This window comes from Solanum tuberosum, unplaced genomic scaffold, assembly GCF_000226075.1.
Source record: "Solanum tuberosum cultivar DM 1-3 516 R44 unplaced genomic scaffold, SolTub_3.0 scf00048, whole genome shotgun sequence".
Classification (NCBI taxonomy): Eukaryota; Viridiplantae; Streptophyta; class Magnoliopsida; order Solanales; family Solanaceae; genus Solanum; species Solanum tuberosum.
Genome location: NW_006238976.1, coordinates 1,438,949 through 1,462,920, shown reverse-complemented (window position 1 = coordinate 1,462,920; position 23,972 = coordinate 1,438,949). Strand labels below are relative to the sequence as shown.

Below are 23,972 nucleotides of genomic sequence, written 5' to 3'. Positions count from 1 at the left end.
GCAGCGTCTACTTATATCAATCTGGATTCTGGTCCTGTATGAACTTACTTTGACAAGGTATAAAAAGCTTGATGTAAAAATAATACGTCAAGCAAATAATTGCAGAAATACATGGTATTGCAAGAAAGTATTTTTATCTAAAAAATTCTTTCAACACACACCACTGTCAATTTGTTGAGAGAAAGAAGTACAAGCGGTTGGCTTCCTCTTTAGCACTTGCAAAGAAGGGGTAAAGATAAAACGACTCAAGTCTCTTCCTCCTCCCTACCCTTTGGTCTTAAACAGGAAACAACCAATATAGTACATTCGACGTGTACAATCTAAATATCACAGAAACAACAACAGAACAACAACAATTTCCAACCTACAACATAAAACTACAATTAAATCCAGAAGCAAACAGGTCAGCAAGACTCGGTTACTACCAGCCAGTTCATTAGGTACTCTAATGAACATGAGAAGTACTACTTATCACCCCTTAACAACTACTTTCTTTGGTTAACATCTTGTATTTGTGAAGACGTAAACTGTATGGTAGGTCGAGAAGGGTGCAGGAAGATGAAATTTAACTATCCTACAGAAAATAAGATAACTGCTCCTTTTTCCTTGATCCTCCTTCCCCATATGACTCATTCCATTGTTTTAGCTCACTCATTATTGCTCCTCCAGCTGCAAAGCTAGCTGCAACCTGTTACACGAAAAGAAAAAAAGACCCAGTGTGATCAAAATGGGCTACAGTAGTAATCAAAGAGATTGTCCGCAGAAGTTGCAGTCACAAGTAAACTGTGAAACTGATTGAGTGAGTTCACCCAAGGTTAAAGGTCAAACTGATTGCTACAAATAGCTGAAGTTGTTCAATCTTTCTTAGTAGTATCCACACAACCAAAAATGGTGCATTTTGGTGTGAACTTGAATCTTGATACATGATGTTAGCAAACCACGATAATAGAGATATAGAGAAATTCCTTTAACCTGCTTTTTGGCTTCTTTGAAGTCTGCCATATTCAAAGGCCGGATAGTGATCACCTTATCCTCTTTATCTGCATCTGTAGATGGAGCAACTCCAGCTTTCTTAGCTTCCTCAGCTCTGCACTTCTTATCCTTCAGAAGTTGAAGGTTATTAATAAGAGGGACTACAGCAGTAATAGGATGAACAAGCAAATATCACTTAGTAATATGAACTGGAGAAGAAGGATATTTCACATACCAAGTCTTTGAGTCTTTCTTGCTGTATCAACTCTCTAACTGGCCGGTATGCAGCAGTAGTGCATAGATTCTGTCCCAAGCATTGCCAGACATTTGTTAGTAGGTGGGAATTTAAGATATATGGAAACCAGAATAAAGATATACAAACCTTGAGATCACTTCCAGAGTAACCTTCAGTCATTGTCCCCAGCTCCTTGAAGTCCATTCCGTCATCAACTCTCTCCTTGGCCAATAGAGTTTTCATGATCATTTCCCTGTTCTCTACTGATGGTAAACCAACCATAATTCTGTATTGAAGATAGGAGATCATTACTATTCCACATCAAGAACAGAAAGGGAATGTAGTGGTACTTAAATACTAGAAGTACTCTTGAAACGTTTCATAATAATCTAGGAGATATATCCTTCATATACTACTGGAATATATTGCCGCGATGTGATTCCTGTTCTTAACAAAGCTCAACTCTTTTATAGATGCCAATGGAAGCTGGAGTTCCCATAGACTGATAATCATCATACTTCAAGTTTAGGAAGAAAAATTACTGGCAGATCAGATATTACCTTCTCTCAAAACGCCTAATGATTGCTTCATCAAGGTCAAATGGCCTATTGGTAGCAGCAAGAACAAGAATTTTTTCACCTGCTTTTGTTAGTAACCCATCCCAATGAGTCATGAACTCATTCTTTATTTTCCGCATCGCTTCATGCTCCCCGGCTCTTGATCTCTGGCCAAGCATGCTATCAACCTCATCCACAAAGATAATAGTGGGAGAGACCTTAGCTGCTAGAGTGAACAAGGCACGGACATTTTTCTCATCTTCTCCAAACCATTTTGAAGTAATTGTGGACATAGACACATTTATGAAACTTGCTCCAGCTTCTCTTGCAATGGCCTTCGCCAACATAGTCTTTCCTGTGCCAGGAGGCCCAAATAGCAGTATTCCTCTGCATGGCTTCAAAAGGCCACCTTTGAAAAGGTCCGGTCTCCTTAGGGGCAACATCACCAACTCCTGAAGAGATTCTTTGAGTTCATCCAAGGCACCAATATCAGCAAATGTCACACCAATTTCATTTGCTGGTATGACTTCAGGCCTTATACGCTTCTCGAATTCATTGTCAGGAGGAACTTCCTGGTACAATCACATAAATCAATCTTCAATTGGAGTGGAATTATAAGAGAAACAAGGAATTGTGCCCCCATATTACAGTAAATTTAGTAAAATGAAGAGGCAAAGTAAATCACAGCAAATTTAATTGCTTAGAAGTATGAAGGATAATCTGCTCAGCTTGTAAGACTTATGGTTATAATGTTAGCGTGCTAGAAGGGTAAAGTTTTAATCAGTATATTCTCCCGCATTGACAAATATCAGATGTGCCTTGCATTTAGCACATATTAATAAGTATACCATGTATTCATCAAATCATTGATTTTTCAATATATAGTTTCTTCATTTATCTTCTGACAGAGCTGAACAATCAGAGTGGCAACTCACAGGAGTTTTGGGGGCTGGGGTTGTAATGTTTCCATCCATCACCGGTGGAGCCGGAGCTTCAGCTTCACCTTTGTTTTCTGGGAGGACACCTTCAGTTTTGGCTTCAGGTTTTGTAGTACTAATTTCTCGGCCTAGAGCATCCTACAACAAATGAAATGAACTTTAAAAAGATGATGAACTATTCCAAATTATGTTGACCTTCTCAAACCAAAACCAAATTATCCTACCTTCGATGTTTCAGCCTGTGCTTCGAGCTTTATGGTATCCTTCTGAGCAGATTTTCCTTCCTGAAATACGTCCAATCCATGGGACAAGCTGCGGTTTTCAAAGTCAGAAATTCAGTAAGATATTACACGTATCATCATACAAAAGTAAGAAAAAATAGACAAAAGAAGGACACCTTGAAGATGAGATAACAAGCTTCCCATTTCTGTATTCAGGGTCCTTTGTATTCATCAGATGGTACGAGATTGCGGATACCACAATTTCTTCTATATAGTTACTTAGGACCATGGTGTCCGACATACAAATTGAACCTAGATCTTCACATTCAATATCATTAGCAGAAAGTACTTCCATTATGTGATTTCTGTTGTCCTGAAACTGGATCATCTTCATATCCTCTTCTAGTTGAGACTTCCAACTAACAAGATGAGTTTCCTCTTCTGGGGGTTTGATTTCAAGGTTATAGGGAAATACTGAAGAAAGCCTTTCATCTATTTCCCTATAATCATTTCCAGGGTCCACAATTCTTGAACCCAGGATCAGAACAGCCCCAGATAATTTCTTCAGCATTTTCTGGAACAACACGTATATCTTTTCCGACCTACAAAGGATCTTCTCGACATCCCTGAGATACAGAACCATGGGACTGGTTTTTGATACTTTGACAATAATCTGTAAGTGGAATCAGCAATTTTAGTCCGACGAATATATTAGAGAAAGATCAGGCAATGACTATAATGGCCATTCTATACTTGATCATTCAGAGTTGATTATAAGCGAATATTTTGGGATGTATAGAACCCAAATGAATACCTTGTACAAGGTCTGTATAAGAAGCCTCTCATCAAAAGCCCAGCTACTGTTGCGCATAAGTGGAGCTGTGACAGAGAAGAGAATAATACACAATTTGAAGCTTAATCAGAATCTATAAATTCTATCTTCAAAAGAAAATCCTACAAACTCTTTCATGAAAGACCACATTTCTGTCTATCAGGTGGAAATCAGTCCAGTCTAGGCAGACCCTCAAAGGAAAATAATGAAGCACATTCAGTCACTGATCGACTACCAGCTGACAAGCCGGGTAGCATCTCTGCCTAGTTACTAGGTAAAAAAATACATACTTCAGAGTTCTTCAAAAGAATCTCATGTGTAAATGAAGACAAAAATACAGAATTATTCACTGTCTTATACTTTGAACCTAACAAAACTCGAACCCTCGTATTTCACCATTTAAACAAAAAAGTAGAAGATTCAAGCCAGCATTAAAAAGAGAGTTGTACCCCCCCACCACCACCACAACACACCACACGCACACACACCAAAAAAAGGGAAATAGAAAAAGGAGAAGGGCAGCGTAGTAGTACATATGATGAAATATTTGCTGTGTATAACACTATAACAGAATGCTTAGGCCACAATTCAAAGATCAAGGCAATTAAACTAAGTAAAGATTCAAGAAAAGCAATCTCATGGTTGATGCAAGTAAAAACCTAGATTCCCTGATGAGCCATATGAACTTATGTCATTCAAATTGGCTGAGGCAGATGCGTTCCTCCGCAAATTTGTAGCTATAAAAGATCCATCTCTGTAAACATATCAGGAAACAAGAATCAGACACATGACCAAGGAAAATAAGAAGACAAATAAGTGAGTAACATATTCATAGAATAAGAGAAAACTTATGTCATACTTTGATCCAATATCTACTCCACTGCTTTGCCTACGCAATGATCCTGCAGCAACATAATTACATACATTTGTAACAAAAAAAAGAAAATAAAGCATACAGTTTGGAGCATCAAGTTGCAAAACCTCGCAATGAAAATCTCCAACCAAAAACTAGAAGTTTCAATGTCAACAAAGTTAACAATACTCAAAAGTTGGAATTTTCAACCCATTTGGACATGCGGTTGAAAGAATCATTCAATGCTTCATATTTTTCTTCAAATTCCCTATGTTGTTCTACAATTTACATAACTTACTTCAGACTTGTTTAAAGAAAGAAGAAGCTTTACCTGGTAAAACCACGAAGTGGTCAAAATTCGTTAATGAAAATTTTGTAATCTTAGTTTATTTTGCATTAGCATTGCACAGAATCTTAGCTTCTCAGGAGACTTGGTTGTATTGGGTGAAAAAAAGAAGAAGAGGAGAACTTATAATCTAGTTTTTTGTATCTTCATTGCACAGAACTCCCAGCTTCATAGGAACTTGGTTTGTTTCTCTCTGTGGGTGATTTAGTTCATACCTTTGTTTTCCTCCTTAGACTGAAGCATGGAAAATGATCCAAACATTCCGGACATTCTCCCCACCGTTGTCTCCGATATAGATCTTTTAAAAGACTGCAATAATCAAAGTTATCAACAATCAATACATACTTTATCAATATCTTTATATAAGAAAAACAAATTCTGCAAAAAGTTTGATATGTTCTAGAGGAAAGTTGGCCATAGGACAAGTGAGAAGATATAGACTTTTGACTTACATATTCTTTGCATGTTCCTCCATATTTGCTTTGCATCTGTAGAAGAATGACCATCAGAATATTCAGAGATGGAGAAGGAAAGGTGAATGTAAGCTCTTTATTCACATACCTTCAGTGAAAAATCAGTTACATCCAGTAGCAACAACTTGGCATTAAAGTAATGAGCCAATGCCTTGGCGAGCATTTGTTGATAAAGTTCTGAAAAATATAAAACATACAGAAAATTAATGTGTAACAAATAGACAACTCAAGCCAAATCCAATCTATTGTATGCAAAGCCAAAAACTAACCAGCAGGCCCTGACAACAAAATTGTTCGACTAGCAGGGGAGAGGTTGCGAGTATGCTTAGCAAAGTCGGCATTTGTCAAATGAACAAAAGAAGCACTTGTCAGCAACACCCTTGTTTGCTCGCTGTCATATGTGATATAATTTTCAAAATCAGAAAGTTGCAGCACTCTACTATGTCAAGTTTTCAGATGTAAACGCTTCACTTTTTTTGAGCAGCAACTACAAAACTTATCATTTCCTAATTTAACATTAGCACAAGTTTTCATGGGAAAAAGAAACAGAGTTCATAATGATGAGGTTATTTATAGTTTTAGATCACATATTTCAAAATCTTTGCGTTTTTTCTTAAATTTTCTTGTCAAGTCAAACGGAACCGAAGAGAACTATATTGATTAACCTTCCAACAAATCCACACTCTCAACACACTCAAAACCAGAACAGAGTCTGCATCAATACATACTTATATTTTTCAGATATTGAACATTAAAGGGTATTAACATATACAAAACGAAATGAAACAGAGCATAGGAGAAAAGCTTCATGATTTTCCTTGTTATGGTTTACCTTAGGTAGTATGGAAACTCATCAAAGGTGACTTTACTATCCTTGCCATTGGCTATGAGATTAAGCATCTCTTGCTCCATAATCAACGGCGTAATAACATTCGCAGCGGATCCACTAGCCCATCTACTAACCGTCTGCCCTGAAGCCAATCCAATTCCAACACCAACACCTATTCCCACACCCAAAGCTGACAACAACATATTCTTCTGTTCCATTGTTTAGACTCAAAATAAACTTTCTCAAATATCCGAAATCGCAAAACAGAGCACGTCAAAGCACCGCCAACAGAACAACTCAAAAATCACGATATCTCTATGGATGAGAAACAGAGAATCTAAATTAAACTCAGATTTGAACCCGAAAGTGCTTAAAATCGTTAAAACTTCACCGTCACCTTTGGTAAAACACACAGAAATTCAAATTTTTGGAATTTTCTAAAACTTATCTCAATCAAAAATAGATCAGTATCCTCCTCGAAGATCATTCAGATTCCGAAAACAAAACGCGTCACAATAATCACCTTTTCTCGCACTCTGTATTTTTAAATTTTTTTTTTTACGTTCGTGCAGTCTGTTCACACTGCATATAAAGTGTTTTCCTTCATAAAAATCTCCTGTTCATCCCTGAATCGTACTCCTACTACCGCCTTTGCTTTTTTCTTGTTTCCAGAAAAATAAATAAAATTGATCGTTTTTACGTAGTTTCTAATGCGAATGGATCTCGAAAACCTGAGAAACACCGTATATGTATATGTTTATTGATGATAAGGAAGAAATGAGAAGCGGTGGTTCACGGCGAAGAAGCGGTTGTTCACGGCGGCGAAGAAATGAGAAAGGAGAGGAGAAAGGTGGTTAGAGTGTGTATTACACAGTTGCCGCTTTTTCAGGCTTCGGGTAATTACAACTTTATTAGTTAGTATTAAAATTAAAAAGAAAAAGAAAAAGAAAACTAACTGATGGGGTCCACTATGGATTGCTGACGTGTGAGTATTTGTAGATAAATTGAAGGCAGAAATCCTCTACGATTAACACCGTACATACATACTTTTTCCTAAACAATTCTATGTATCTTCTCCTAACTTTTCTACCTATTTGTTTACCGTTAAAAAAACTACTACAATTTATGTTAATGGAAATTAGATTGACCCTAATAATAAAATATAATAATAAAAAATAAGCAATCGCGCACTTCATGATAGTAACCAAAGAACTAAAGAATAGTGAGTTTCCAAGGCTTAACGGGTCGCTAGTGTATTGATCGAACCTCTTAATCCGATCCCAATTTACGTGGCACCGTTACAATCTAATATTATACAAATAAATGAAACTGATTTTCTACATCTGGATGGAAAGAGTGGGTAACAGGTGATTACAATAGGGATACGATACAGAGAACCAATTGAGATTATTGTGGGCTTTATTGAATAAGGCAGAGAGCGCAGTACTATGCAACAAAATTAAATTCAACTGGGCCTGATAATGCCGAAATACTTAGCCAATCAAATTTCAGTTAACAAAATTATTTTTACAGAAACAGCCCTTATATTTATACCAAAATGACTTCATTAACCCTTATCTTTTTATATTAAAAGTAATATACGTATTGAAGCAAGTGGAAAAAATATCTCTATTTTTGGAAAGTATTCGTTGAACCTAGGACAACTTTATGGAATCAGGTAGATAGCATGTCGTGGCGGAATCAAAATTTTAAGTAAGGAGTTTAAAATCCGACTAAGTAATTACACAAATTAATTAAAGGGGATCGACATTTATTATATATATCTAAAATTAATTTTAACTATATATAAATAATAATATTTTCGGAGAGGTTCAGATGAACCTTCTAACAATATATTGGCGCCACCCCTGGCTATATGCATGGAGTATTCGTAAAATGTGACGTAGATAGTTTATATAACTTATTGATCATAAAATTTTATCATTGCGTTAAAGTTTTTTTTTTTTAGAGAAACAACTAAATATTTGTTTTCTTAAATGAAAAAGAAAAAAAATTTGTAAATCCTTTTGCCTTTTGAGAAAGTTCTTTTTCTATTTTATTTTGTAGAGAATAAAATTCTTGAGAATCAATAAAATCGTACTTGATTATCGTTTCAAGTTAGTTCTTGTAGGCTACTTGCTCTAGTGTGATAAATGTACAACTCATTTGATGATAGTTACTCAATTTTTACTTAAAATTTTCGCTCTAGAAATTAAATTCGAACTAGCTAATTCAATCAATAGATTTTAAATATCAAAAAATTAAATGAAAAATATTCTTTGAGAATTGAAAATAATTGTAGAAGGGATTGGGGAAACACAGAGATGGGAAACATTGGGACTTGATTTTCTATTTAAGTAGTGTTATTATAAGTATTTTTTAAAAATAAGACAGGATTTTCTATTAAATTCACTATTGATATATTGCAAGTTGTAGGGATTGGTGACAACAAACCTGTTCAAGTCACAAAATGCAAAACAACATATATAACCTTGCATATACTAATCAAATGATTTGTTAGATTCTACGATATTTTTCCATTACTTCTTTATTTTCACTATTTCAAACAATGTAGAAATAAGATTTGTGTACACTTTATCCTCCTCAAATCATCGTGTCTTATCTCAGACTGGGAGACAATAATGATTACACTTGGTACGACTTCCATATTCACATAAAAAAATCTCTTCAATCACAAATCACTTTCATGTCTTTATTCCTTGTAATTCTGTTCATTTTCTTGTATTTGTTGAGCCTAACTTATTTTTCTTTTGTAGATATTTTTTTTAAACTTGGATACAATTATCAAAATATGCTAACTTTAACCAACAAGTCAGGATGGCCGAGTGGTCTAAGGCGCCAGACTCAAGTTCTGGTCTTCGTAAGAGGGCGTGGGTTCAAATCCCACTTCTGACAAATGTTTTATTTTTATTTTTTACCACAATTATAAAAAATTCCAAAAATTCTTTGTTCAATCAACTCGATCACTAGTCCCAATTCTCTATGTAATTGACAAGTAGAGGGACACCTCAAATACTAGTAGTAATTTATTTACGATATTTATCACTTGTCATATTAGCCAAACTTGAGAGTCACCAAATTTGGCTTGTGAGATGTGACCAAGTGGCCTATGGTCCTGTTAATAATTTACACCTAAGGTTGTACGTGTCACCTTTACTTTTAATACCATTAAAGTACCTTGTATTGCTGTCTCCATAAATTAAATTTGTCTGTTTTCCATTGGTAAACTTAGAATTAACTTGTCAGCTGTAAATAAAGACATGACACAGCCCACAATATTATTATTAGTCATTCCTCGACGGCTGCGTATTAGGATAGAAGGTTAATAGCTAATCGAGTTTTGTCTTGCCTTTTCGAGAGTTCAGGTTTAGGGATTTTGTCGTTGTATTAACGATGTTATTATGTTATGTATTGTGTTTCGATTATAATAGTAATATTTTATTGTTCTTGATCCTTTCGATATCCATGCTTTTTCTATTGTTTTCTTCTTTTTTTTGTACTGGAATTTGCTGCACTTAAACCAAGGATTTCCTGGGATTAACTTCTTTATCTTCACGTGATAGTGATAAAATCTTTGCACACTCTATCCTTACCAAACCTCACTAATGAAATTTCACTGAATATGTTATTAACCACTCAATCAACCAAATAGTGGCTTTAAAAAACAACATATTTTATGAGTTTCTGGCATTGGAGGACATGAATTGCAGGTCAAATTACAAGAAAAGACAGATATTTTAGCTAATTATTAGACAATTTACTTTATTACAAACTTCGTGTGAGGAAAATAGTTTTCATTTTACATGTCATGAGAAGTTCCTTTCGTTTCGCTTAGCCTTTATTCCATTATGATGGTATTTTAGTGATAGGTTCTATAGAAACTGAACGATCTTAACACTGATCTCATCCACTTGAAAAGATCGTGTAAAAATTGATAATTTGACTTACTAATAGACTTGTTAGTTCTGCAACTCGAAAATAATTTAATTAAAGGAAAGATAGAGGGGAGAATGTGCACTGAGAGATTCAAATAAATTATTCATTGAATGAAGTTGTATTTTTATTTCATTAAATCTAAGAATACAAAGCCATTCCACAGACTATGCAAGAGGATGGATGGCAATAAATTTCTTGAACGTCCATATATTACACCCATTACAACTCCTAGAAAAATTAGTGGTAACATCCTTTGTACATTAAAATGTGCTAAAGCAAAGGCAATTGAACTCATAAGAATTGAACACCATACAGGCATGTATTTTGTCAATGAAGGGAGAAGGAATCCCCTAAATACAATCTCCTCCCAGAGAGGGGCACATACGACAAGTACCAACGCGTACAACGCCATTGCCACTGGATCACGTGCTAATATAGACTGCTCGACACTAGAGAGTGTTAAGGGAGTTGAAGGGAGAACAGGCAACAGGTCGAGATTGAACTGTGATAGCCGGTTCACTAATGGGAACATGAGACATCCAAGAAGAACGTCGAATAACCAGTTACCTTTTAGGCTAAACTTGAACCAGTCTGATGGAAGGGGACGAAAACGGGATAGACAGCGTTGAAGAATTAGAATTCCAGCAAGACCCTCAGTTACATCGGTTAAAAGGCTGAATAAAGCCTGCCCTCTGAATGTGAGTGATTCTTTGCTGATACCGACCATATACGCTCCAAAAGGAATCATCCAAGAACCTATGAACCAAAATGAGACGATCCAAAGAAGCATAACCTGCACGACCACAGTTCTGGTTACCATGTGACACACATAACATAGAAAAGTCGAAAACTAACAACAGGTATATGTTCATCTAAGAGATTAGAACTCTTTGACGACAAGAATACAAAAGAGAGGGTGAAGGGGGAGAAAAAGTGGAATTCAGGACAAAACACATCAAGGCAGATACCACTTCCAATTTTAGTTGAAAAAAAAAAATCACGAGGAAATTTGGAAACACAGGAGCATAATGAATCTAGAAATGGACCATGTAAATATAAGCAAGAAGTACCCAAGAGTAAAGATAATCTGATAAATGGTTGAAGGCAAGAGAAGTAGAAAAAGCTAAGGAAGCACAATGTTTCTCATATAAACACTTACGCCATGATGAGCAATAACTGGAGGTGTAAAAAACTATGTCGAGCTTAAGAAATACAGCGATAACAAGGTCGGAAAACATAAATTTGTAGTAGAACTAGGTAACTTACAAGAGGGAAAGAAGCATTTCACAAGTTTCATGACTAGAAACACTCCTTAAGACCTACACACCAAAGCCTATGCAGAAACTGGAAAACTACTCGAAACTGTTTTTAAATCATAAATATTTGTGATTTTCTTTTTTTTCTTTTCCTTGTATACAAGTGCAAGTATCATAAGTATGGCTGCCACGGAGATAATCTCCTGACACATAATTGAATAAGGTAACCTCTTTCTTCCCCATTTTGGAGAGATATGTTAATACATAGTAACTTAACAAATGAACAAACTATATTCTGACTCGGGAATGATCAGAAAAAATTGTATAGCGATTCTTAGTTAGGCCTCATTGTTAAGGAGGATTACCCCTTACCTGAAGGATGGTCTCAGCTGTCCATGGGACTGTCCATGGTTTTCCGATCACCTTAAATACTACATCTGCAGCCTGAAAAACATAAAGCTCTCGTTAAACTTGAGAAACATTTGTTTCAAGTACTTAATCATCTAAGTTAGTAATTAACAAATACTCATCAAAGAAGAGTTTTCCTGCAGCAATGAGCCTAGAATGTATCATAGTTCTTGTTCTTGAAGGTCCTAGTGTCCGAGTTAACTAATGTACACACAGATTCAAACACTCTAGTGAACATGTCTGACACACATTGGGCAGTGCACTTTTGGCAAATTATTTTTCCATTCGACGGAAGGAACATTTGTATGCATATTTGTCAAAAGCTGGAGAGTAAGATAAGTCTTTTCCTTTCCTAATTCTATAGACTACAAGGGCAAAAAAGTTCTTTTTTTGACAACCGTGGTGTCCGGGCCAGATAGAAGATGAAGCATTTGTTACAAACACCAAAACTTCAAGGGACTTATGAGATTTCTCTTCTTTTTTTTTTTAAGAAGTGCAAAAATTCAAGGGACTCACAAAGTGGTTTCTATGTTGTGGAAGAATGTGATTGTCACAAGTCACAACATTTAAATGGTGAATATGAGCAACTGATACAAACTCCAAAGTAATAATTCGCCTCTAAATTCAAAAATATCTGTGGGAAAGCTAATTCCCATTCAGCAGAAACGATGGCAGTGTCTCCTTAAAGATACAATTCAATACAATAAATACTAGTTAATAAGGAAGGTTGTCACGAAAAAATAAAGCAACAGCGGAAAAAAAGAAGACTGAACTCCCCCCTCAATTATCCCACCCCCCAAACCCAAAAAAAAAACATCACAGATAAGACAAGGGAATTTATAGCTCCACTGCTGTTTGGCATGAGAGAAATACCAGCTCTATAAATGAAAGCAAATTACCTCTCTAAATCGCGAAATCCAGTTTCTTTTCTGTACACTTGGTTTATCGATTTCCGGGTTCTCCAATTCCTTATGTAAAACGTCATCAATAGACTCAGGGTTGGAGGCACCTGAAGACGATTCTTCATTCCTAAAGCATGAAATTTTCCACCTCTGCAAAATTGTCAAGTATCTTAAGTCTAGAAATGTACATAATCAAGTAGCATAAGAAATCATTAAAAGACGTTGAATGTACTGGATAAATACTTAAGAAGTTACATTCAATTTACCGATAGTACACTTCAAAACAACTACTAAAGCTAATTACGTAACTTAATACTTAACAGCTGAACATGTACACCACGTCACATACCATAAAATACCAACCTAACTCGCTTACGGAAAAGTACCATCATGGTATAAGAACAAGAAAGCCAAAAGACCTCTATTAGCATCCAGAAAACACACTGTCCAGTGGAATGAACTCTCCATCAATGAAACACCTAAATGCATACAGATAAAGAATCACTAGTAAAGGTCAAAACTTTTGTGGTAGGTTGAGATCCTACATAACATAAATCCACTCACGACTAAGAACACAAAGAACTAACAAACCTCTGTTCCGAAATACCGACTACTGAATAAAAGTTTGAACTTTAGGGGAAAGAATGTTCAAAAAATCATTATCTGGGTTCAGATAAAGAATCACTAGTACTACCCGCTACTGCATTATTTAAACCCCACGACAATAAACACTGAGCTGAACTCTAGATGGTAGGTGACCCAGAAAACATAAACCCACTACCTATATTACCGAAACCCACAAGTTTAAACACAACAAATTAATAAACTAAACTCTAGCAATACACACCAATGAGTCAAGACTGAAACTTAATGGCGAGAAAAGATTGAAATGTTACAATATTTGGATTCACATAACGGATCTAAAGATTGAAACTTAGGGGAGGCAACCTTGGGTCTCCAAGAAAATATAAACCGACTATATTACTTAAGCTTACAATATACACAAAAAAATTGACAAACTATACTACAAAAATACACATTAATGACTTAACAATGTTTAGATTTGTTGAATTTTAGTCTGCCTTCACAAATTAGAACTAGCTGGTCCAAATTGTGCAGGATCCAGCACTGGCCATGGAAGCCATCCATTCAAGCACTTAAAGTATAAATGAAACAAAGGTATCCCTCTCGGGAAACAGGGTATTGAACATTGAGTGAAGATTGAAACTTATGGCCGCAAAGATTAAATTATACAAAAAGATGCAGAAAACATAAACCCACTACCTATATTACCTAAGCCCACAACTCTAAACACAAAGAATCAACAAACTAAACTCCAGAAATACAGAACAATGAGCAAAGATTGGAACATTATGGCGAGTAAAGATTGAAAGTTACAACTAACTAGATTTAAAGGTACCTATCTTACCCAAGACCATTACTACAAACACAGAAACTTAAAAGATTGAATTCTAGAAATATAGAAAAGCGAGTAAAGATCGGACCATATGACCAGTAATAATTGTACGCAAAACAACTATAAACACAAAGAATCAACAAACTAAAAATACAGAACAATGAGCAAAGATTGGAACTTTATGGCGAGTATAGATTAAATTTAACATAAGCCCCACAACCTATATTTTATTTTATTTTGAGAAGGAGCCCCATAACCTATATTACCTAAGCCCACAACTCTAAACACAAAGAATCAACAAACTGAACTCTAGAAATACAGAACAAGGAGCAAATATTGGAACTTTATGGCAAGTAAAGATTGAGATATTACAGCTACCAAGATTAAATTTAACATAAACATACTACATATACTACCAAACCCACAACTCTTAACACAAATAATCAACAAACTGAACTCTAGAAAAACAGAACAATGAGCAAAGACTGGAACTTTATGGCAAGTAAAGATTGAGCTATTACAACTACCTAGATTAAAATTAGCATAAACCCACTACATATATGATATACTACAAAACCCACAACAACAAACTGAACTCTAGAAACACAGAACAATGAGCAAAGACTGGAACTTTATGGCAAGTAAAGATTAAGCTATTACAGCTACCAAGATCAAAATTTAACATAAACCCACTACATGTACTACCAAGCCCACAACTACAAACACAGAGACTTAACAAATTAAGCTCTAATGATACATAAACATCATAAGGATTGGAACTTCATGGCAAGTAAAGATTGAGATCTTACAGCTACCAAGATCAAAATTTAACATAAACCCACAACATATGCTACCAACCCCACAACTACAAACACAAAGACTTGACAAATTAAACTCTAAAGATACATTAACATCATAAAGATTGGAACTTTATGGCAAGTAAAGATTGAGATGTTACAGCTACAAAGATCAAAATTTAACATAAACCGACCACATATACTACCAAATCCACGACTACAAACACAAACACAAAGAATTAACAAATTAAACTCTAAAGATACATAAAGATTGAAACTTTATAGCTAGTAATCATGAAATCTACTGAAAAAAGATTACCTTTGTAGAAATCCTGTGATGGGGTTCAGAGATTCTGATTCTGTGTGAAAGTGTGGGCAAAGATTTGGGGGAAAATGTTGAAACCCTAAATCTAGGAGATGAAGTAGAAAGAAGAGGGCGTTGAGGAAAAGAGTGAGTACAATTGGAGCTCAGCATGAGACTAATCTGACTATTATTATCACAAAATGCTCTAATTTTGTGAGAAAATGGAGAGATTGAATACATGGGATTTGGGCATTATTCCCCTTTTCTTCCTCGAACCACCAAAAACCAAACCCTAGTTGCTACCAATTAATTTCGATCTTGAAAATAATAATTTATTTTTAATAATTTTTTTATATTTATGTGTATTTTTTATTCATTTATATGGTATGCAAGTTGATTTTGACGATTGACGTGAGGAAAAGATTCTATTGGATTCTATATGGCTGGGTACAGTAGGGACTAGGGAATATTGTCCTTTGCCTTTTTTTTTTTTTTTTTTTTAATAGAGTTTTTAGTTTTAAATTTTATTCGTGTTTTCAATAAATTTTAAAGTGAGAAATTTTCCTTTTCCCTTTTTTTTTTTTTTTTTTTAATAGAGTTTTTAGTTTTAAATTTTATTCGTGTTTTCAATAAATTTTAAAGTGATGAAAAATAAATTACAATAACAAATAAAATATATTTTTAAAACTTAATAGATAATGTGAATACAATTCTTCTTATTTCTTTGATTTTTTTCTTGATTCTGGACTATTAGAATAACATGAACCATCTCTAATATATTTGATCTTCATGAAAGGAGAATTTCATGAATCTTTTTAAAATATTTGATGGTAGAAAAAATACAATCATATCTTGATCTCATTATGAATATTCTAAAAGATTATGGCTTATTTAAAATATTTTTAAATATGTATCTCATTAAATAAGTGTAAAGAATTTATGATAGAGTTGCCTAACAAAGATTATTTCTCTTTCATCTATAATTTTACACCTTCAAATTATATCGACATTATAAACATTAATATATCTTTTGTTGGTAATGAAAAAGAAAAAAAAGACTTGCCTGGTCCATCTTTTTCACCTACTTATTTGACTTATGTGAATACCAAAAGTTAGGAAGATAAACGCCATTTAGAGCACTTTATGTACAAATTTTTTCCTTTTGATTATCAAAATCGCTTTCAAAGAAAATGACTCGCCACAACTAAGCTTTGTAATTGATAAGGTAACGTTAAAATGAGAGTTATGCAAATAAGGTATTATACACATGCTATATTAAGTACTCTTTCTAACGAATTGTTCGATATGTATTGTACTTATAAAGAAGCAACGGAAATTCAACTCATTGGTTGATTACAATATACAATTCCGAGTTATAACTTGTATCCATGCGCTTCATATTAGGCAGCACGTTGATGGCTATTAAAAACTTCATAAGATGGGCAATCAAAATAGCAAATATCAAACTCCAGAATGGAAAGCTACTAAAAGGTGTACTACAACAAGTTCTCATAATTGAACGAAATATTCACAAGACCAAATGTTACATGAAAAAAAAGCTATGTACAAATACCAATGACCCTAGTGGGGTTTCTCCCCTTATTGATACAGATACATTTAGCAGTACAAGTTCCAGTTCAAACCCATATAACATAGGAAAGTGAAGAAACTAAAATGAAAAGGACACAAACATAGCGGTGGAGCGCTGCAGGCCTGCAAACCAAATTGAGAAATAGAGTGACTATACATCTTACATCCAGTTCTTAGAGACTATGAAAGAACTCCCTGGCTCAGATGCAGGAACTGGTTCCTTGCTGTTGTTTGAGGTACGGCCAGAACCACCTGCTAGCAATGCCATCAAACCTCCTCCGTGCACCCTTCCTTCAGAAACTGATGATGAGCTGCCTGCGACTGGAATATTGGGTTGGTTAAATCCAAGATATTTCATGTGAGGGTCATCGCCAGATGTCATACCAATACTCTGCATTTTCGTGACATCAAAACAGATGTCTTCTGCATTGACAATCTCCTTCATTTTCTCAGACTGGTTTGGCTCTAGATCCAGGACCATAGTCCCAAGAGTGGCACCACCATGGACGCGTTTGTCTTGAACGAGAGCACCATGAGATGCACAAAGTCCAGTCTTCCCTCTGGCAAATGAGTTACAGAGACCATCACCTTGGCCAAATTCAGAATCAGGCTGACCCCAAGAGCATCTCTTCCCTCCGCCGTGGGCTTTGCAGAAATCGGTGCTTCCCTGAGCACTTTTCCCACAGCCTTCAACTTTGCATCTTTTTCCACCACCATGGCGTACACAAAAATCAGTTCTTCCCCTTGCACTCCTGGTACACTCTGACACAGCACATCTCTTGCCACCACCATGGGCCACGCAGAAGAGTGTCCCCCCATGAACACTCTTCGGGCAGAGCCCATTTCCTTGGAATGAACATCTCTTCCCACCACCATGACCCTTACAGAAAGCTGTGCTCCCCTCTGCCCCCTTATTGCACCCTTCAAAGGTACAACGCTTACCACCACCGTGTGCCTTGCAAAACATGGTACTTCCTTGGGCTCCTTTAGTGCATTGGGGGTACTGACAGCGCCGGCCACCTCCATGTGAAATGCAAAGGCCAGAGAGTCCTTCTGCACTTTTGGTGCAGCCCTCATGCTGGCATCTCTTTCCCCCACCATGCCGAATGCATAATCCAGACTTCCCTCTGGCAGCGCGGCTGCATCCTTCTTGACTGCAACGACGTCCACCCCCATGTGCAATGCAAAAGTCGGTGCGTCCTTCCGCGCTCTTTGTACAACCTAGGAATTCACACCGACGACCACCCCCATGGGCTTTGCAAAATGCAGTCCGACCCTCGGCTCCCTTGTGGCAGCCTGATTTCTGACACCTGCGGCCCCCACCGTGGGCAATGCAAAGCCCAGAAGCACCTCTTGCTCCTTTTACGCATCCCTTAAACTGACACAGTTTAGTACTACTGCTACGCTGCTGTTGTTGTTGCTGCTGGTTTGTTAACCCGGAAGTACAGGTGACTGAGCTCTTTGAATTTGTGATTATACTTGACGACAGATCGGGGGAGACTGTAGCTAGCTTGATTTGCATTGCAGCCTGGTTCAATAAGTAACTAGCCTCAGTTTCCTGTGGAGTTCGTAATGGATGGAAAATGTTGCTAGTCTTCCAATGTATAGCTGTTGATACTTCATCAGTGTGAAAAGCTCCAGCCATCGCCTGTGGTGCCTTCATGATACTTTGTGGTGAAGTGGAGAGCAAATGCACAGTAGTGACATCAGATTCAGCAGCACCACTAGAGAGACTAAGTTCCAGATCAACTGCAAGCCCTTTGGCAAGTTTTTTGGCCTCAGGGTGAGCAGACTTTCTAGAGCTTGAAGTCTTCTCACTACCAAGATGGAGACTAAAGTCCAAGTCCAGGTCCATCGAGGACTCTTCATCATTTTCTCTTGCTGAAGACATTGAAGTGCATGCAGCGCCTGAGCTCCCCTTGCTATCCGAGGAACTTGATGAATGTCCTAAACGTAGAGACAAAGATGAACCAATTGGCTGATCGTTAGATCCACCAATTGAACTCCATTTTCGTTTGATTCCTTTTGGGGCAGGGATGGACGGAACTGAAGAGCCAATTGAATCAAGCCGTAAGGTGGTATCAGCACAATAACTACCTCCAACTCCAGCTTCACCAACTGCGATGGATTTGCCCAGATTCTTGAATGCACTTAACTGAGGGTTCACAGTAAACCCCACATAACGGAATCTGGGATCCATAAACTAATAGCTGGTATAAAAATTTCTATTTGAACCAAATCTCAATTGAAAAAGAACAGTCAACCTGACTTCCGGGCTTAAGAAAAGTTAGTTATAAACTAGGGTTAGATGTGTCTACAAGAACACATCCCACCCCCACTAACGAATCCTGAAGTATCCTTACGATCCATTAGCAATCAAATATTACTCCCAACTTATGATCAGCAGCAAGGAAGTAACATTTTGTGCAAAATCAAAATCAAAGTCTCTGATGCAAAATCATGAAAGGCGAACATCCTGCATCAATCAAGTTACAATAATAAGCAAACTCTAGGTCTCTCTACCGCCAAAAAAAGGATATCACATCAGAGCAGAACTGAACCAAAGAGATCATAACAATTTATTGCACAGAATTAAGCTATTTTGAAAATATTTTTTCCCTCTGTTAATGCAAGATTCTGTTCTGTCAATCATAGATGTTTTAGGATCCATTTAGATTTGGTTCAGTTTTTGAATAGATTATACTTCCTTTCTGCTTTTGTAAATATGGTTTTTCAGTACTACCTAAGTACTATATGAAATACAAATGTTACCAGTTTCAAAAAAAAAATGCAAGATTCTGTTCTCTAATTTTGAATTGTTTGAAAAATACCTCTATTATATTTTGTAGCTTTATATGGTCTATGTTGTCTCCATATGTTTTGCAGAAAGCTCTGAACAGTTCCTAACAAATGCTTCTACCTAAATAGTTGGAGCTATGCCTTTTTCTTATTGCAACTACGTAGCTGAACTTCAGTGCAGCTGGATTTTCCTTTCACCAAGCCTATGTCTAATAAACTAATTACCAGGTAATATGCGAGTCCATAATTCAATGAGGAAGTGAGGGAAAAATCAAATGATAAAATCCAGTTGGTATAAATGAAAATTCTTTATCAGCTAGTTCTTTGCTTCTTTGAGCCACACATAACATGGAAATTCTTGCTTGAAGCTAGTTCTGCAGATATTTTTTTAAGTTCCTCTTCACCATTCACCAATTTTTATTTGATATCACTTATATCTTTCATCCTTATTATAATTAATAAGAAGGTAAAAATGTCACCTTTAACCATGTAAAAGTTCAGAGCATATAAAGATTGATAGTTTTTCATCAGAAATAACACAAGCACAAGTATTGACTAAGAAGTGAAGAATAAGCATGAAAAACATCTTATATCAGCTGGTAAAATTCTCCGAAAAAGATTAACCATCCTCTAAAATACAGCTGAATAATGTAAACTAAATGTACCTTTTTGTTAAACCATTAAGCGAATCCAATTTCTCTGAGTTCACAGACCTAACCAGAACACTTGATGCTCAATTTCTTTCCGTGCTTCGTTCCTATCTGATTAAACAAGACAACATAAAGAGACTTGATAAAGGCCTATGAGAACGCAAAAAAAAAAAAGTGCAACAAATCAGATAACCAACATACAGATCAGATGTGAACCAAACTAGACCTAATGAAGATACAACTATAACAAATATCAAAAGGAAAATTTGCAGTATAAACATCAACTTTCCAAGATCCAACTTTAAGAAGATGTCTAATCCAGCTAAAACTAATAAATCTAGTAGTAAATCTCACACATTGAACCAAGCTTTAAACTGCATCATCAAGAATTCAATTTCAGCTTCAATTACCACCCCCTTCTTTTACAGAAACTGGTCCTTGCACTGTGGAGCCGAGCCGTTAAGGCTGCGTTCACTCTACCCTCCCCAGACCCCAGTTGCAGAGCTCAATTAACAAAGCACAGTATCAAGTCAAGCAATCATGAGCATACAAAAATACCAATTACCTTGCAGAAAAAAAGTTCTGCAGAACATTACACATCAAAAAGAACCCACCTTGAAAGATAGGAAACAGAAACAGATAAAAAAGATAGTGAATACAAGACTCAATCAATAAAGTAGACATGAATAAACATACAATTAATAACAAATCTTGGTAAAAACTTAGCCAAACCCCCTTACCACCAGATAAAACCCAGCTAAAACCAGAAAAGATAGATCTAGAATTGATAAAACCTTAACTCAATTCCCCATCTTTTGCTTTTACCAAAAACAGGTCTCAATTGAGATAACATATAAGCAAAATCACAAACACACACAAGCTAAAAATCAAATCTTGCACCAAAAAAAGCACCAAAACAATAAAAACAGAGAGACCCAGTTGGATAAAGAGCAAAATCACGAACACCCACAAGATAAAAATCAAATCTTTCACCAAAAAAAGCACTAAAACAACAAAATCAGAGAGACCCAGTTGTAAAAAAAGACTATAGATCCAAGAAAATACCTTAAAAAGATTGGATTTTGTGCAAAAAATCTTTCAGCAGAGAGAAAAGGGGTTCTAGGGTTGTTTTTCTTTTTGCTGATTGTGTGCCGCCGGCAATCAAAGAGAAGAAGATACAAAGAAAATGAGGAGATTATTATTATGAGGAAAAAGAGAGATAAAGGGGCGCATGTGTATTTTATATATGTTGTAGGGACATAGTGAGTATGTATGTGGCTGCTAATTCTATACAGATACGTGTGTTGCTGTGTGTGCTTTTTTTCTGTGGGGAAAGGAAACTGTGTGGAAAATGTAAATCACGGGTCGTAATCGAGAGATAAGTATCTTTTTATTTTTAGCTAAAAACTTTAAATTGCATGTCTATCGTGTTTGCTAGAGAACGATTTATTTTAGTATCTTATGTTCAAGACTGTAATCTTCTTCATTTCTCATTCAAACTAACTTAATCTTGATTTATTGATGCGATTTTAATTGAAAATTTCATTATTAAAATTATTTACAATGATTTTTCTTGATGAGATTTGAAAATATCAAAAGAATTTTCAATCATAGAAAGAAATTCTAGTAACAAGACCTATAAAATATAAATATCAAAAGTGAAAACATACGATAAATCACTTGTTCAATTAAAATAAAAAACTATAATGTAAGTATACAATTCACAAACTTGTTACCACTTAAAAGAAGAAAAAAGAAAGAAAATGAATTTATATATTTCAAATATTAAAGTGCGCATTACTATGTTTTTTATTTGAATTTTCCAATAATTAATTCCTGGTCAATACAAGTATATATCACTAATTCAGAACGAATTCCTTAAAAAAAAATTATAAACTTAGTAGAACTCAATAACTTTTATTTAAATGCTAATTTTACTATGATTTTTTTTTATAATTTTTAAATTTAGAATTTGTCTTTTTTCTCCAACTTAAGTCTCAACAAAAAGCCAAAGGGTTTCAATGTTGGCAGTAACCATCATTACGTAAGCTAATACGTAAATGATAAATAATTGAAGTGCAATATGAAAAATATTTGTCATCAGCAAAAGAAGCACAAATATGATACGAAAACAAAACGATAGTTTTTTCTCTCTCTATATATATACTTTATTTTTTATTTTTTTTGTTATAAACTTCTAGTGAGTGACACAGTTAAGTAAACCATCATCTTAGAATTTTCTCATAAAATTTACGTAAAAAAATAATCTTAAATTATGCTCTAATAAATTTATTAAATAATTATTTTAAAGAAATATCACGATCTAAAATTTTATTTTGATAACATACATGAGGAAGTATAAGAAATCAAAAGTTCAAACACAGATATTATTTAAGAAAATATATTTCTCACAATATAATTATTTTTGACGATCGATCAAATATATAACTTTTTTCGATTCGAAATGTTAGGTGTTGTTTCCTTCGATGAAAGGAAAGGGCTGAAAGGAAAGGGCAAGTGGACTAATTTATTTTTATCGTACAAAAAAAGGTTACAACAATAATGTTTTTAATAATGTAAGACATTTTCTTGTTTCTTCTTCTATTTAATTTAATTAGTCAGCAGCATCTCGACACCGTTCATGGTGCCCTTCCCTTTATTTATTTTCTATTTTGGCCCACATAGTTCAATTATGACACATCACTGGACCCCACATTATAAAAAATATTTTAATGTTGACTATGGTAATTTGTTAAATTTCTGAATTTGACTATGGAATATATTTAGGTGTATTAGTAATTTTTTGTATAGTTAAACTCATAATAGTAAAATGTTAAACACAATTTTAATAAAATTATTGTTGTGCTTACAGAGATTCAGACTCTAAGACAACAGAGATTAGAGTTACTTAAAAGTTATATTCTTTTAATTTGATGAAATAAATCTATAATTATAATTTAATTTCGTATTCTTCAGTAATGATTATGATTAAAAATAATAATCTAAGTTTGTCATGGAAAAATTGTTTACAAATATATAATAATAATTATTGTTGTGACAAATAAGAAATTGTTATAAATATTTTAAAAAATGATTCCAACAAAAAACATGTTTTTATAAAGAACTATTGTTATTGTAGAAAGATCTTACTATTATTCAATTTTAAGATAAATACTTGCTCGCGTCGTGTTTTTATAATTAATTTTTTTGACCTTAAAATTATTACATGCTCATATAGTAAGTAGTAACATAATGTAATTTGGTGTAAATATTATGTATTTTTTTAATTTGTTTTTTTTAAAGATTGAAGTAGGGTCTTATTCTGATTTTTATTACAATGTTGACTTTTTCTTCTAGTATCAAAAACATATGGAGGGCATATAAACAACATGTCAATCTTTAAAAAGAAAAATAAATAGAAATATGCCATGAAAATATCCAAAGATCCATCCTTTTCCTAAAACACTTTTTTTTACAAAATTGAAAGAAAAAAAACGATTTATATTTTCTAAATTAAAAAGAGAAGAACGTGGGTAAAAGGGAACCCTTTGAAAAAAGAGTGGTGCAAATTCGTTTTTTGAAAAAATGTAGATAATCGATCCGTGCAGAATCTTGGAAAAGAATAAATCATTAAAA

The 23,972-nt window shown here is 34.8% G+C and overlaps 3 protein-coding genes and 1 non-coding gene across 6 annotated transcripts; 1 reads left to right on the top strand and 3 right to left on the bottom strand.

Annotated features, from left to right (window-relative positions):
* Window positions 1-130: 130 nt before the first annotated feature.
* LOC102606049 (fidgetin-like protein 1) lies at window positions 131-7,160 on the bottom strand. The gene is made up of 16 exons (XM_006343852.2): window positions 6,260-7,160; window positions 5,697-5,818; window positions 5,516-5,604; window positions 5,407-5,442; window positions 5,170-5,263; window positions 4,615-4,657; window positions 4,415-4,509; window positions 3,738-3,802; window positions 3,100-3,596; window positions 2,927-3,014; window positions 2,700-2,840; window positions 1,768-2,336; window positions 1,355-1,493; window positions 1,208-1,276; window positions 973-1,101; window positions 131-688 (listed from the first exon to the last, which is right to left on the bottom strand). Exons 1-16 carry the CDS (start codon window positions 6,472-6,474, stop codon window positions 575-577), a joined length of 2,505 nt encoding a protein of 834 aa, XP_006343914.1. The 5' UTR covers window positions 6,475-7,160; the 3' UTR covers window positions 131-574.
* A 1,928-nt stretch (window positions 7,161-9,088) lies between these two features.
* TRNAL-CAA (transfer RNA leucine (anticodon CAA)) lies at window positions 9,089-9,172 on the top strand. Its single transcript has one exon. It is a non-coding gene; the product is annotated as a tRNA-Leu (tRNA).
* A 1,140-nt stretch (window positions 9,173-10,312) lies between these two features.
* LOC102605715 (uncharacterized) lies at window positions 10,313-15,636 on the bottom strand. The gene is made up of 4 exons (XM_006343851.2): window positions 15,313-15,636; window positions 12,777-12,929; window positions 11,842-11,913; window positions 10,313-11,006 (listed from the first exon to the last, which is right to left on the bottom strand). Exons 1-4 carry the CDS (start codon window positions 15,535-15,537, stop codon window positions 10,338-10,340), a joined length of 1,119 nt encoding a protein of 372 aa, XP_006343913.1. The 5' UTR covers window positions 15,538-15,636; the 3' UTR covers window positions 10,313-10,337.
* A 1,135-nt stretch (window positions 15,637-16,771) lies between these two features.
* LOC102605155 (uncharacterized) lies at window positions 16,772-21,585 on the bottom strand. Of its 3 annotated transcripts, none has more exons than XM_015307139.1 (3): window positions 21,402-21,585; window positions 20,352-20,486; window positions 16,772-19,363 (listed from the first exon to the last, which is right to left on the bottom strand). In XM_015307139.1, exon 3 carries the CDS (start codon window positions 19,085-19,087, stop codon window positions 17,048-17,050), a length of 2,040 nt encoding a protein of 679 aa, XP_015162625.1. In that variant the 5' UTR covers window positions 19,088-19,363; window positions 20,352-20,486; window positions 21,402-21,585; the 3' UTR covers window positions 16,772-17,047. The 3 variants fall into 3 exon arrangements, with proteins under 3 accessions (XP_015162625.1, XP_006343911.1, XP_006343912.1); XM_006343849.2 differs by having other exon boundaries at window positions 20,352-20,447; XM_006343850.2 differs by having other exon boundaries at window positions 20,352-20,443.
* Between the last annotated feature and the right edge of the window lie 2,387 nt (window positions 21,586-23,972).